The sequence below is a fragment of the Oculina patagonica genome, chromosome 8 (assembly GCF_052425735.1).
Source record: "Oculina patagonica isolate OP01 chromosome 8, crgOcupat, whole genome shotgun sequence".
Taxonomy (NCBI): Eukaryota; Metazoa; Cnidaria; class Anthozoa; order Scleractinia; family Oculinidae; genus Oculina; species Oculina patagonica.
Genome location: NC_135765.1, coordinates 14,984,166 through 14,998,972, shown reverse-complemented (window position 1 = coordinate 14,998,972; position 14,807 = coordinate 14,984,166). Strand labels below are relative to the sequence as shown.

General features: G+C 39.0%; 2 protein-coding genes across 2 annotated transcripts in view; one reads left to right on the top strand and one right to left on the bottom strand.

Annotated features, from left to right (window-relative positions):
• The window catches only part of LOC144664511 (uncharacterized), a 64,929-nt gene that overhangs the window by 8,800 nt on the left and 41,322 nt on the right, over nucleotides 1-14,807 (top strand). Inside the window, exons 4-7 of the mRNA XM_078525676.1 lie at nucleotides 6,776-6,954; nucleotides 7,168-7,243; nucleotides 9,067-9,314; nucleotides 10,395-10,656. Of these exons, the coding sequence (XP_078381802.1) occupies nucleotides 7,168-7,243; nucleotides 9,067-9,314; nucleotides 10,395-10,656 (586 nt within the window). The 5' untranslated portion in view covers nucleotides 6,776-6,954. The remainder of the gene's footprint in view (nucleotides 1-6,775; nucleotides 6,955-7,167; nucleotides 7,244-9,066; nucleotides 9,315-10,394; nucleotides 10,657-14,807) is intronic.
• LOC144664175 (uncharacterized) lies at nucleotides 1,045-1,965 on the bottom strand. The gene has a single exon (XM_078525287.1). It carries the CDS (start codon nucleotides 1,963-1,965, stop codon nucleotides 1,045-1,047), a length of 921 nt encoding a protein of 306 aa, XP_078381413.1.

The following is a 14,807-nucleotide window of genomic DNA, read 5'->3' as shown; positions in this document are numbered from 1 at the left end:
CAGAGTACAATTTGCATACACTGTTTCATCTCCTATCCATCCGAAAGACACATAAAACCTTGACCATGAGCAAAATTGTAATCAACAACTGCGTTATGAAAGGTTATCATGCTTATGAACCTGTTGTTAATGCGGGAGATACATTTGAGTGTCAACCTGAGATCAACAATGCTTATGACAGCAATGCAGTTTCCGTGCACAGTGCCTCAGGTGAAGTCATAGGGCATGTTCCTATCAATTTATGCAATTACGTGGGGTCCCTTTTCGCTCGCCTACCAGGCAAATTGGTTGTATTGTGGTGAGTGACAATTTGGATACTACTTCACCCAGTACTCTATGTATAAATTCTAGAAAAAAGGCACAACCTAAACATTGGTAATGTTCCGGCAACAAACGCGCGTGAGCGTGATTTTAGACGTCACGCAATCTGACGCAACTTTCTTTTACATGAAACCTCTCAACTAAAAAGCAACTTTTCAGTTGGAGAAAGCGGTTTTTGCAGGGATACCTTATAGCACAATCGTATGTGAGGGGATTGCCTTTTTTGTTGCATGGGATTTGGATCCTGATAATATTTTTATTTTACCAAGTAAGCCATACTAAACATCACTTTTTTATACACTTTTTTACAGCCAAATAACAGGACTACCTACACTAAGTTCTGCACCCTGGCCCAGGACTTGGGAGTCTGGTGGAGGAATTGTAGTGCCATGTAATTACATTGTGTTTTGCGATCCAGAAGATAACTTATTGGTATACCGGATATTATTTGCAGCTATGTTATTTGCCCCAGGTTCATTCGTGACTGTTGAAACCTAAACATTTTGCAAGGATAGATGGTTACTTATTTTGTGCAGTGCAATTTACAACTTTTAAAATGAAAGCATTGTTATTATTGTTTATTTTATGACTACATGGAATTTTTGGAAAGCTGTCGAGTTAATATTATAGTTAACAAAATTGTCACATAAGATATCCACAGTGCCGGAAGTAAGCAATAGAATTTAGTTGTGTGATCTTGCTGATACCCTCTGCAATAGCAATTCAGGTTTCTTCTTCAGCAAACCTGGAGAGACGACAAAGGAAACTTTTCATCTGGTGGAAACATAGTTCGCACGTATTCAGATGAGGACAGTATGGCGGCTGAAACAAAAGATTCACTCCAAATTCTTCAAACATGTCTCTTAGCATTCCTTCGGCAAAGCGCCCATGGTGGAAACCACAGTTGTCCATTACTACCGTATCTCCTCTCTCCACGACAGTGCTTCCATCTGGGTTTTCCAAAGATAAAACGTCATGGAAGAATATCAGCATTTCGGTTCCCTTGGAAGGGCCATCTAAAATGCTGTAGTGGTCGACACCCATCGCGGAGTGAAGCAAATTGACTGTAAAACTTGCATTTGAAGCATACCTCTGGAATTCAATGGCGGGCTCTCCAATGTATGATCTTCCAAGCCTTCTGTTTCCTGTTGTGCGGATTACACTTGCTTCGTCAAAGAAATGAAGAGTGCATGGATCTATTCTGCTGACTTCATCCAGAAACTGATTTTGACTGTCTATATTTGGACCTGTGAGGGACTCACTTGGGACTTGGGTGATTCTTTTCTGAGTCATTCTGAGTTCCTCTTTCAGAAACCTATTCACGGACGTTTTCGAGGGAATCTCATGCGGGAAACAGACTCCATCCAACACCAATCTAGCTTGTAACTCGTGCGTATAGGTGCTTGGTTTGTTAAGTTTTTCGTTCTCTAGATAATCCATGACATCCTCGCTCATAACATACTTCTGTCGTCCACTAAAGGCTTTTCGTGGCATCGAAAAGTTGAATTGTTCGTACTCTTTTATTATTTTGTTTACAAAACCAAGACTAACTCGAGCATCCGCGCTTATTTCTCTCTGCGACAATCCAGCATTGTAAAGGTCCAGGACATTCTCTCTAATAACTTGAGGGTAAGACTTCCCCATATCGAAAATTTGACCGTGGATATTTTCCCTTACGCGCACCGGTGTCTGAAAAGTAGGAAATTCAGGTTAAAATCAGAATATTCTTTTGAAATTAGGAACGCAAGCGCAATGTAAAAGGAATTCAATCCTTGAATGCATGTATTTTATACTTACTTTTCAGCATTTTTATAGAGCAATCGATGTTGTTTCTGTAAAACCTGAATTTTCACAGCAAATGCAAACTTGCGTGCCGTTGCAAATTCAAATATGTGTCGTTGCGTGACATACTGGGCCAGAGAATTTTGCTGCGACGCGCTTCGTCTCCGCATCGAAGTAAAGTACATATGTAGAGAGAACATTTTTGTAAAGTTTATTCAATAAATTTTTTGGTCAAAAACCTAGAAATGATTGTAAGTAAAAAACCAGATAGGCCGTAATTTTGTAAAAATAATCAAAAATTCTATTCTGCTTCTAGACGCGCTGTCTAGCCATGTCTGTTCGATTATTTTTCTCTTTTCAGTATTTATCGTTTATAGTTATTCTTTGCTTATGCGTCAACTCTGAAATAGAAGAAAATTAACAATTCCAGAGTGTTTGTTAATCGGTGGTGATCTAAAGACTTAATGTAGACGAAAAAGTCGTTTCGTGATTCAAGAATCGAAACTTTTTAGCTAATTACTGTTGCGGTTTGTTTGCGGTAACGTCTCGAATCTGATTGGTCGTAGAACAATAAACATTCCAGAAATAAGTTTTGGCGTTCACGGTTCTTCGGTTTCGACTGTAAATTCGCGTTAATTTTATTACGCGTCAATTTTGTGCGCCTTTTTTAAATGCCTCGTTATATTCCTATAATAAGGTAACTTATTCGCAGACCTTTTTATAGTATTTACTAATTTACTACCCATTTTGCTGTATATTTCAATCATTTAATTGCAAATAATTTCATTTTAAGTTATATACTGGACATACTGTTACATTTTGCGCGGCGAACTTAATTTCGCGTGAACGGAATTAATGCACATATTTCGCGGGACTTATTTGTCACGATTTGTTCATAAAAAAGCTCAAAAACATAAAAACACAACATTGATCTTTAAAAGTATATTTTTCGCAGGTCTTTAATTTCGTGTTTTTTTTTTAATCGCGAAAATCATGTCACACGAATCCACGTTACACCATGTTGTCACGCGTGGATGCTGCGACGAGAGGCAAATGTTGTCCTCGCCGTGTGGTAGTGGAAACAACTTGATGCACGAACAAAAGTAGCGTGCCCCTCTCCGTTGGGGATCAATTTGACTGGAGTCCAGTCTATTTTGGGCCATTTCGTTACTGTCGTGGGAGTCACGGACTATATGGCGGCGATTTTGAGTTGGTTTTGGAATTTCAAAAGCGGCTAGTTGCTGAGAATGATGAGGTAGGAGCAAGCACGTTTTAGAAACGCATTCGCTTATCATCCTATCATTGGTATTTGAAGTCAGAATATAAGTGGTAGCTTTTTGTGTGTGCGAAATTCGAGCCAATTTGAACACATGTCGCACGCCAGTAGCGACCAAGGTTTCCTACCTTGTCATATTATTATGTACGATAAACATGTTACAGTAAATCGACGTAAAATAGCTCAAAATGGCTTGAAATTACACTGTAACAAAAGCAAACGACACTATTTCATGTTCCGTCAACTTTATTTAGAATTTGCGCTTTTATTTATCGCTCAAAATTTTTCCGTTTAAAACCCATATAAACTCTTATATTTTTAGAGGCCGCCATTTTACTTTAATATATTCAAATTTCATGCTTGGGCCACCTGTGGCTAAACAGACTCGGACACTGAAAAGCCCAACGATGCCGATAGGTGATGAACACATCGATATCGCACTATGGACCACTTCTCCAGGCTTTACATTAGCGCAGAATACATTAGTCATATTCAAAAACTCTGTTTTCTATCTTACTTTGCAAGCGAACTACCAACTCATTTGTTTTGTCGGCGTTGTTGCAGTTAAAGTGAAATCAGCATGCAACGCCTCTCTCTAATAAACGCCTCTATAAAACGCCCCTCCTAGGGCCCCTAAAATTTAAAAGATGCCCCAGGTGTCTATTAGATCATTTACGGTAACCATGACACAGTATTGCACATAACCCATGATGCATTGCACACCTTAACATCCCCCCTTTTGTCCTGACATTTTGAACAAAGAAAACATGGTGTGACAATGATGAACACTGTAGTAGGATCAATGACTAGAAAAGTAGACAAGGGGTCTGAGCTACTGGTCCTTAATAATTATAAACTATATGGCAACTGTTTAACTTTAGTAAATGCATAAGAGAATAAAGTATTCTAACAAGGTCGAGTGCATGATAAATGAGTGTCCTTGTGGTGTTTACAGGTCTAGGCTGCAAGGCTGGTGACCAGTTTTGGCATACAGCCTGACTGGTCTCTGGTGCATACCTTTTCCTTTGGACTTGGGTGCCAGTGCTTGTCTTGAGGTACACTGTACTTTCTTTTGTGTTGGCCATAAATGAAGTTGGTGAATTGACAGCGCATGCGCATTGGGAGGCTTTTGTTAATAAAGGTGCTGTTGATTGTGAAGGTGCATCTGTTGCTCTGTCCATTAGTAAATCACATCAATTGTTTGGCTCGCAGTCTTGTAGTGAGGTGACAAAGGAAGACATGGCGGTGACAGGACCATGCATGTACAACCATGAACCTGAAGTGTGGTGATCAGATGGTTTCCGACATCTAAAATTAGTAATGTGTTGCTAGCATCTGTGACATAATTAACATTGTTGGTTTTTGGCTTGAACTTGTTCTTGGCCGTGGTGTCCTTTACTGATACTAGCATGTTGCTGCTTAGTAGGAGTAGCTCTCTGGAGATAGGTGTTAAGGTCTGTCTACTTTTGGGGGATGTCAACTGATTCTGTTTCCAATTGGATAGTGTTACTAGTTTTGTTAATATGAGGTAAGCTTAACATGTGGAAGTCAAAACAAGAATCTTGATCACAAGACAAGTTTAAGCAGAGGAAGCTAGGGTTAACCATGCTGGAGAATCTAATATCTGCCTGTTTGTCAGCTGGGGTTGGCAGGTCAATAATGGCCCTGATCTTACTGGGGTCGGGTTGAAAATCATGCAATGATGGGTTGGACCTTTTGTGGGTTTTACTTGAGGTTCATTTCACGTGGGCTCAATTCATTAGGGTAATGACATTCAAATCGTGAGTTTTGCTTGCCTTTTCGTTGGTGCCACTTTGTCCCACAATGCATGTTGTCAGCTGTGCAGTAGACACCTTGCAAGCTCTCCCGAGCCTTATGAAGTGGTAACTGAAATTCTTTCAGCATACTGCTGAGGTGTGGTGTAGCCAGTGATACCAACCCCAGGAAGTGTGCATGGTGGTTCATAGGCTGGATTCGTCTGTGATCCTTGCCTGTGAACCATCTAAGTTTCAAAGAAGAAAGATGTCATGTTTCTTGTGTGTTAGTCTTGGCAGTACAATCCTGTGTGGTGGGTATCTGGTAATGTGAAATGATAATGGCATTGTGCAAGGTCTGGCTTAGGTCCAGACAAAGCTGCTCTTTGGTGGTTCCATTGGGGAAGACCTTGGACTATCATGTTGCTGCCCCTTCTAGTGGGTTGGTCTGCTTTTTCCAGTCTCCACTGTTCACAATGTAATACAGTTTTGCTTGAGCTTTTGTTGGTTTTGCTACAGCCATTCCAAGGGTACCTGGGTTGACCTTAGGGTTTAGTGTAAAATGAACTGGTTGACCTACAAATCCAAGGCCTTGGCAGTTGTTCTTGAACATGGATATTAGCTCGTCTTTCTGATGGGAGCATGGCTGGAGATCTGTAACATGGGTTTGGCCATGGGTTCCCGTGTGGTTATAGGTCGTCATATTATGAATTTGCTGTTTTAGTGTGATTTTGCTGTTGCTGAGGAGAAGCAAGATACCCACTGTCCCTTCCACTGATTAGGGCTGGTTTGCCTGGGATGTCTTTTGAGTTGATCACTTGAAACTTCATTGTTTCAGACAGTGAGATGTTCCATCACATGATTAGGTGACTTTGTTTACTAAGTGGGTGGTGTTCTCAGAATATAGTGGAGTATCTTTTATGAGCAAAGATGGAGAACGTCAATGAACACATAGGAATCGTCGTCATTGGAGAGGTTGGTTGCAGGTGCGGTAGGTTGTTCTGTCAAGTAGTGAGCATGTCTGGATGCTTAGTGGAGAACTGCTTGTTAGATTTTGCTTTTCTTCCTCTCAAACTCCGCTGTATACTTTTCTTTAGGAGATCTGCACATTTAAGCAAGGTGATTTTCAGCCAGGGAGCAGTTAGTGCAGCCTGGTTAGGTCACTGGGCATTCTTTGCAGACATCCCTGGGGCCTCCAGACCAACTGCACTTTGCTTGTGTAAGGGTGGAAGGTTTGCTGGGCAAGTGTTTAACCTGCTCCTCCAGCTTCAGGTTGGTAGAATGCATGATGGTGTCGTGGGCTGCTTCCCAAGGAAGTTGTTCCTCAAATGTGTAGGGAGTTTTCCCATGTTCTTCTTAATGTGGCATGGAAGAGCAATTCCTAAAATTGTATGCATGACTATTAAACAGAGGAAATGGGTGTGCAGCTCAGAGTATGAGCCCGAGAATTTTAAATGTTGTCCTTCTCAATTTACATTGTTTAATCATACAAAACTGATATACTCCTCGGACTACAGCCTGTGCACACTGGTACGCCTGTGCATGCTGGTAGTTTTCGTACCACTGCCTGGGAATGTACTCTCCAATGAGCTCTCAACATAGCTTGAGTAGGTTTTCATGTAGTTTTTGTTTATTTTTTCAGGTGCTTTTACTTCTGACTCCAAGTTTAGCTACAAGCGAAAGTGGACGTGAAGACTTTCTGATTTATGGTGCATTTACCAACCTGAACACATTCACCTGTAAAGCAAGTGCAACTGAACATAACCACAAGATTAATCCATCAGCTTAAGGAAGAGTAGCATTGACATAAACATTCAAAATGTAAGCCAATATACATGTATTGAAGGAACAGAATCTGATATTTATTGTCTTTGCTGATCTGAATGACCTGCAATTTTGTTAAGATATTATCATATACATGTAATGTCGATGAAAATGTTACGCAAATCCCGCAGGTGATTAATGTGAGCTTGTGTTGTCAAATGTTCTGTTTGATTCATGTGATAAAAGTCTAATAGAAGCGGTTTTTTCTAGATGGAAAATGAACAAGAAGGCACCATTGATCAGTTGGGTACTGGGATGATACAAAGAAAAGAAACCAACAATGAAGGTCGGTTTTGACAATCCTTAAAGTAGTTCACCTAGTGTGATTGTTCGGGTTAGAGTAGTTCTGAAAAGGAATGTTGTTGATTGTTGTTGTTTGCTTAAATTTTTCTTTCTGGTCCATACCTCTTTTGAGGAGTTGGCTACAAGAGAAGTTTGACCTATCTCAGCTTGGGTGACGAGATTTAGTGGCAATGTAAAATGTTTGTGAAACCAGGCAATCCAGATATCTAAGGGTTTAGTGGACTGTTAGTGTAACTATGTTACTAATTTACAATTTTTATAAGTGCCTTTGAATTTTGCTTGGTGTTTTGCGATTCTAGTGAGAGAAACATTTCTCTCAGCTTACATGTATAACAGCAATTTCATTATTGCCCCCGCAGGGTTTTGGCCCAGAGGCCAAAACCCGAGGAGGCATCATTGTAATCCGCACGAATATAGAGTATATATATAGTATATACTCACTGGGAAAACTCTCAATTTGACCAATTTTTGCCCGCAAATAGTCTCGGGAGTTGTAAAATGCCGACAAGCTGAAAGCCCGCAAGTAGGTATCGGGAGTTGTAAAATGCCGACATACACCCTGTACGGTGATTGGTCAATGATGACGCAAGTAAACGATGATTGGGTAATGATGACAGCCCAAGCATGAGCACGTGCACGGATGACAACAAGCAAACAAACGACGCTTGTAATCGTTGATTGCAGTTGGGCAGAATTTTGTAAAAGATAATTTGAGGTTTTATTCGAGGCCTATTCATTTCACAATGTCTAAAAGCCGAAAGCAATGCAATTGTTGAAAAGACTTCGTGATAATTAACTAAGTAACTCGCAGAGAAGTAAGAAAATCCACATTTTTTACATCTGAGTGGCCGAAGAAGAAATATGTCTAGGAACACGTACGAACATATCAAGCCATATCTTCAAATTTGTCTGCGATTTACGATAAGCAAGCCTTAGTCCAAAACCGCGATTTACCAAGCGCAAACTACTTGAACAGAGAAAAGCCTTGATCAGTCTATCTCCGGACGAGATTTACAACAAACTTTAAAAAAAGATCTTGAGATAATTGTTTAAGACTCGCCGCAGGCGAAACTGGAAACCAGAAGCGAGCGACTTTGAGAAAGTCAAGCGTTTTCATTGTCAAAGGTGAGAAATTCTTTGGGTATCCTTTCCTTTTAAAAAGTTGATCGTTGTCATGAAGCGTGATTTACGATAAGAAAGCCTTTGTCCAACTGACCGTGATTTACCAGGCACAAACTACTTTAATGGAGAAAACTTATGCGGCATCAAGAAAAGAAATTCAAAAGAGATCTCGAGATGCATTGTGATTATTTAAAACTCGCGGCAGGCGTGTTAGATTCGAGCCCGCAAAGCGGCCCATTCAAAGCGACGAAGTCGCGAAAACGAGCCACGCAAGTCGCGATAGGTCGACCGTGTTAAATTAATAAAGACGACGGACTTTTTCTAAAGTCTAGCTTGAGTCTAGCTGAGATCCCCCACCACAGCAAAACATGACAAAATGATGTCAAGATGCTGTTGCGTTCTTGTAAGTAAATGATTTACCGTATCATAATTAATAATCACCCAAAATAGAAAATTAATTTCTAATAAAATGTCTGAATTGTAGAAAAGGATGAACAGCAGAGAAAAACCGAAAAACATTCGGGGGCAACCTAGTGTCAGCTATTTCTAGTTTTAGATTTAGTCAAACATGTTATTAATTGTGAATGACTTTGCTTTTATAATTAATCAGATATAAAAAAAACATAAAACTGTATAGCATAAGATTACAAAGGCTTAGATTAACAGTATTTTTGTTGATTGCAGCTAAGAACATTCATGACCTACAACAAATGCGCCATGATGCAGACCAGGTGCACAAGAAAACTGACCTATCTGACGATTTGATTAAGATTGCTTTAGACAAAGGTTTCATAAGCTCTGAAAATCGAGCATCAGGAAATTGTTTGTTCTACGCATTGTCAGAGCAACTGGAACATGTGAAAGGAATCTTAGTTTCACACCAGGAGCTGAGAGGAATCTTAGTCCAGTTCCTTAGAGAAACCCCTAACTTGGTAAGTCAGTACTCTGAAAGTGACTTCTCACAACTTTTAATTAATGCCTCAAACAATAAGGTAAAAGGGTTTTTTTAAAACATTCATGCCCTTGTTTCATTTCTTATTCTCTTTTATACATGCACTTGTCAAATGGGTGAAAACTTCAATTTCTTGATACAGCTGTAGACCTCGTCAGTACCTGATAGAATATAATTTCAAATCAGCTTGATATGTAGTTTGTGAGCAGGCTTATGTTGGCTTATGTTTGGGTCACACTCACCTCATGAGTGTGAAAAGGTCTTGCATCTTGTTGGTTCACTTCGCTCACCAACTCATTATCTCATGTGTCACCCAAACTTGAGCCAGCAGTCATGCTAAGGCGTCATGTATATACTGTATGTCTGTCAGGAGGTGACAAAAGAACAGGTTACATGCTTTGTAAATGCGAAATTGAAGTGATTTTTTTGTAAAATGTTTAAAGTGCAAAACAGTGCTGTTTGTTAGTACACACTGTAGATGTCTAATTGCAATAAATATAATTGTTACAAACGATTTCAGTTCTATTACATCCCTAAAAGTAACTTTTAATGGCTTTGTTGTAGTTTATAATGAATTTCAGCAGGTCAAAGTGATTTTAAACTAGTTTGATTTGTATTTATTATGATTTTGATAATAAATCTGGAACAAAGGAGGATAAAAATTATTTTGACCTGAATTTCATTTTAAACAACAACATATATTTAAACTTATTATTCAACAGATGCGCGCGCTGCCCATATATGGTCAAAATGTTAAGGATATCTGTCATCCGTACATAACAGATATCCTGCGATATTCGTAGGTTGCGAATATTCGTCCGAAATCTTGTAAAGCGCTGCATAATTACAGTTTTTCTATGTCCAAAATGTGTTTCGATGACAATTTGTTGAATAATAAAACAATTATCCTGCTCAATCTTGCGGAATATCGTCTGATTTTAGCCAACTCGGCCTACGGCCTCGTCGGCTAAGTATCAGGCGATATTCCGCGCGATTTCGCAGGATAATTGTTAAATATTTAAAATACAACTCGGTTTTATTAAACTTTCTTTACTCAAAGGCTGATGGAACTGAACTGTTCAATTTTGTCGATGGATATCCAACATGGTCGGATTACTTAAAAAGCATGGGAAAAGATGGCACCTGGGGTGATCATTTGATTCTCCGTGCTGCAGCAAACTACTATAAAACTCGCATCCGTATTATCAGTAGTCTTGGCCATGAAGTAATCATTGATCCAGAGCATCCTATCCTTAATGCCAACCCACTTGTGTTAGGACACATTCACGAGGCACACTATGTTAGTCTTCTACCCAGACAAGGTAAATGTTTCAGCTTTAATTACTGTGTAACATTAATGTGTAAGTTGTCATTTAAGATTTCAGCTGAGTCAGTTAAACTGAATCTTAACATTTGAGAGCAAAGTAAGAAAACATAAGATGGCTTTAAACCCCTTATGTAGATTACCCTTTCATGTAACTCCAACATATTACTTTTTTATCCCATGCTTAAAAAATACAGAGGGGTGCCTAACGGGAGTTTTCTTCTAAACGCGTTAAGGTGGCTCGATCGGATTTTTGAGTGACGATACCTTTCAACTTTGAGCAACTTGTATGTCACCGTGAACAATCTGACTGAAAATCAATCAATATAGCTGTACTAAAGAAAGATGAAAGTGTCGAATGAGATAAGTTTCGTCGAAATCGGAGTAACCATAGCAACATAATGATGTCACCACCCATTTTACACGAGACCGATTTTCTTGTAATAGAGGGATAATTTTGAAAAAAGGCTTCTAGATCTTGGACTTGACATAGTTTTCTCAAGGTCTGCGAAATTTGAAGAATTTCTATGAGAGCGTTTTCGAGAAAATTTTGGATGAAGTTTTCAGGTGCTAAAATACAACAAAAACAAAGCAGTCTTAAAACATTATTGAGAAAACGTTCACAAGGCCCGATCAAGTAACATTTTGGCCTTAAGTGAATCTTGAACTATCTAATATATTATTACCTTGGAAGAAAATCTCAGAGAAATCGTTTCATTTGATTTCTTGAAACATCGGCTTGAATATGAACTGGTATGAAGTGTTATTTCGCTCTTTTATCGAAAAAGGGCCTTTGCTTACTAAAATGATCGCAAAATAAAAAGCGCTCGATAGAAGTTTTTTAAACTTGGCAGTCAAAAAGAACAATAAGTTTGTAATGAAATGTCTGATTTTCAAAATAATTGAAACATTTTAAGGCAGTTAATTCAGAGCCTTAATTCAGGTAAACATTGCGCTGTTTTTCACCCTACATCGGATCGCTGCTTCATTATCTGTCTCCATTGTCTCAAGCCGCGGGCATTTGTAAATTCCAGTAGATCATGAATCACTAGTTATTTATTACTGGAGATTTTTATGACAATTCTGCCTTGGCCTTGAAACTATTAGGAGACTGAAGATAATACAAGTGCTTTACTAGCCTATTCCTCGTTGTTATTGTATTTTGGCTTGTTAAATTAGCTTGTTTCTGTGCAGTTTTCGGAAAACAAGCAGCTGTTATACATATTCAAGATGTGCTGAAATTTACAAATGCACGGGGCACGACACAATGGAGACTTATAATGAGGCAGCGATCCGATGAAGGGTGAAAAACAGCGCAATGTTTACCTGAGTTAAGGCTTTGAATTAACTGCCTAAGAATGTTTCAATTATTTTGAAAATCGGACATTATTTTCATTACAAACTTATTTTTCTTTTTGACTGCCAAGTTTAAAAAAATTCTATCGAGCGCTTTTTATTTCGCGATCATTTTAGTAAGCGAAGGCCCTTTTTCGATAAAAGGGCGAAATAACACTTCATACCAGTTCATATTCAAGCCGATGTTTCAAGAAATCAAATGAAACGATTTCTCTGAGATTTTCTCCCAAGGTAATTGGATAGTACAAGATTCACTTAAGGCCAAAATGTTACTTGATCGGGCCTTGTGAACGTTTTCTCAATAATGTTTTAAGACTGCTTTGTTTTTGTTGTATTTTAGCACCTGAAAACTTCATCAAAAATTTTCTCGAAAACGCTCTCATAGAAATTCTTCAAATTTTGCAGACCTTTAGAAAACTATGTCAAGTCCAAGATCTAGAAGCCTTTTTTCAAAATTATCCCTCTATTACAAGAAAATCGGTCTCGTGTAAAATGGGTGGTGACGTCATTATGTTGCTATGGTTACTCCGATTTCGATGAAACTTATCTTATTCGAAACTTTCATCTTTCTTTAGTACAGCTGTACTGATCGATTTTCAGTCGGATTGTTTACGGTGGTGTACAAGTTGCTCAAAGTTGAAAGGTTTCGTCACTCAAAAATCCGATCGAGCCACCTTAAATAGCTGTTTGAGGCCATTAGGAAGAGCTCTGCTGATTAATTTTAGGCTGTCTCTTTGGTCATTCTAAGGGAACTAGTCTTCTCAAATTTATAAGGGCCTTTTTGTCTTTTCCCCCGAAAACCGTACATCTTATTTGAAGGTTCACAAAGGTTTTGAAAACTATAGAGATATGAAAACTTCTGGAGTGTAACTCTGTAAACTAGTCTTTGAAGAAAATTTGAGACTTTCACATGAAACTGCAATTTTCCGAAAGTCGTAGGCCAAGTGAATAGACAAAACTTGGAAAATCTTAACGCTAGAAAGCCGTTGCATATTCTGCAGAATCCCACAGGCTGCGGTTTCTCAAGTTTCCCTGTATTCAGAGCCAAAAGCCAAGCCGGCAGCCCTAGGCTTTCACTCTCAGTATACGCACAAGCCTTTAGGGTGGCTGGGGGAAGGGTAATTGAGCACCACAAATTGAACACTCGCTTTCCTCACATGTTGACAGTATTAGGTTGCGTTCTCCCAAAATCGAATGCAACATAGCTAGTAGTTACTAACTATGTGAATGCAATACCTTCATATGGTATAATGTATTTTGCATTCAAACAAGCTGCCAACTTCTTACTTGATTTGTAAGAAAAATCAAGTGAAAACGTGCTCTAATCTTCATAGTTATAACTTAGCAATCCCCCCCCCCTCCCCCCCAAAAAAATACACACTCACAAAGAACAACCCGACAAAAAGAGCATCAAGAACATAAACAGCAAAAGCCAACCATAAAATGAAGCGCTGGCCTGATGGGCTGCTGGGCTTGAATTCCATCTAAAGTACTCCTGCATAAGGGCTTGTAGCACATAGGACAAAGTGATTACATTCCACAAAAAAACACATATCCAGAAAAATCACCGGAAAATTGAATGTTTGGAGACAGGTTTACAGAAGTCATTGTTGGTAGCAGTAATATGAAGTCAGTTTGGGCTGCTTTAATTCCTAAATATGGCCTAGGGAAGACTAGGTAAATCTTTAATATGAAAATTACTGTCTAGGTAAAGCCTTAAGGTAAGGGTTAGGGGCTATTTTGCAGATTATGCAAAATAGGAGTATAGTGGGTGAACATGGTTGGTCCATGGGTTGTAGATTTTTGTTTGTAATTCTGGTGACAATGCATGACTAAACTTGATGGAGATTACGGAGATGAAATTAAATGTCGGTAAATGCGAAGCTCAGTGAAATAATGATGAGATGTTAATAAGCTATGTCAAGAACAAAAAAAACATTTTGCTTGATATGTACCACAGGTGGGAGAAAATGAACAAGTGAATGATCAATTATAAATGCACAACTTGACAATCTCACCGTGCCAGACCGCATTTTGTGTACATCAAGCCCAATGCCAAGTAAAAATTGTACACGTAGTAAAATGCAGTCCCCCTGTGGTAAGATTATCCACACACATTTGTTGCCCTTGCGAAGGCTTTACATGTACCTAGACAGTGATTAGCATTTTAGTGATTTGCCTAGGCTTTTCTTCATGTAGGCCTTACCTAGGCACTTGAATGGCCCAAACTGACATTATATTTACACTGTTGTTTTTGTAATTCTCATACGATATAGGATTGTGGAACGATCTCCTAGTTTTTTTTTTCCTGTCTATCCTAGCCTTTATGTAGAATTTTGCACAAAGTGCAGGTTACATGGATGCTTAAGGTGTAATCACAACATTCAGACATTTTAATTAAGCATTTTGTACCTGAGATGTTTACATTGTTGCGGATGAAGGGAAAGGTGTTACATTGCTCGTACAGGCTTTAAAAACTGCCCCGCAGTTGGGTAGCCTAATGGTAAGTTAGCACGTTAGAATTCGAATCAAGCAATCTAGGTTCAAGCCCTGGCCGGAGTCATTGTAACTCCCACAGTTACCCAGGCCACTCTGACAATATGTTAGAGAAACTTGACAATAGGCTGGAGGAACTTAATCTTAACGTGCAATGGACAAGTATCTCATGCACGTGTAGTAGTAATACTCAGTCCTATTTGCCTTATGCCACAGAAACTAGGATGAGCCCTGGCAGTGTGGCCCATTGACGCTCGGCTAAAAAAAAGTTTCAAATATTCTTGTTACATCTAACGT

Excerpts from the sequence above, each read along its gene's own strand:
- LOC144664175 (XM_078525287.1), bottom strand. The coding sequence starts at position 1,965 with ATGGGGAAGTCTTACCCTCAAGTTATTAGAGAGAATGTCCTGGACCTT.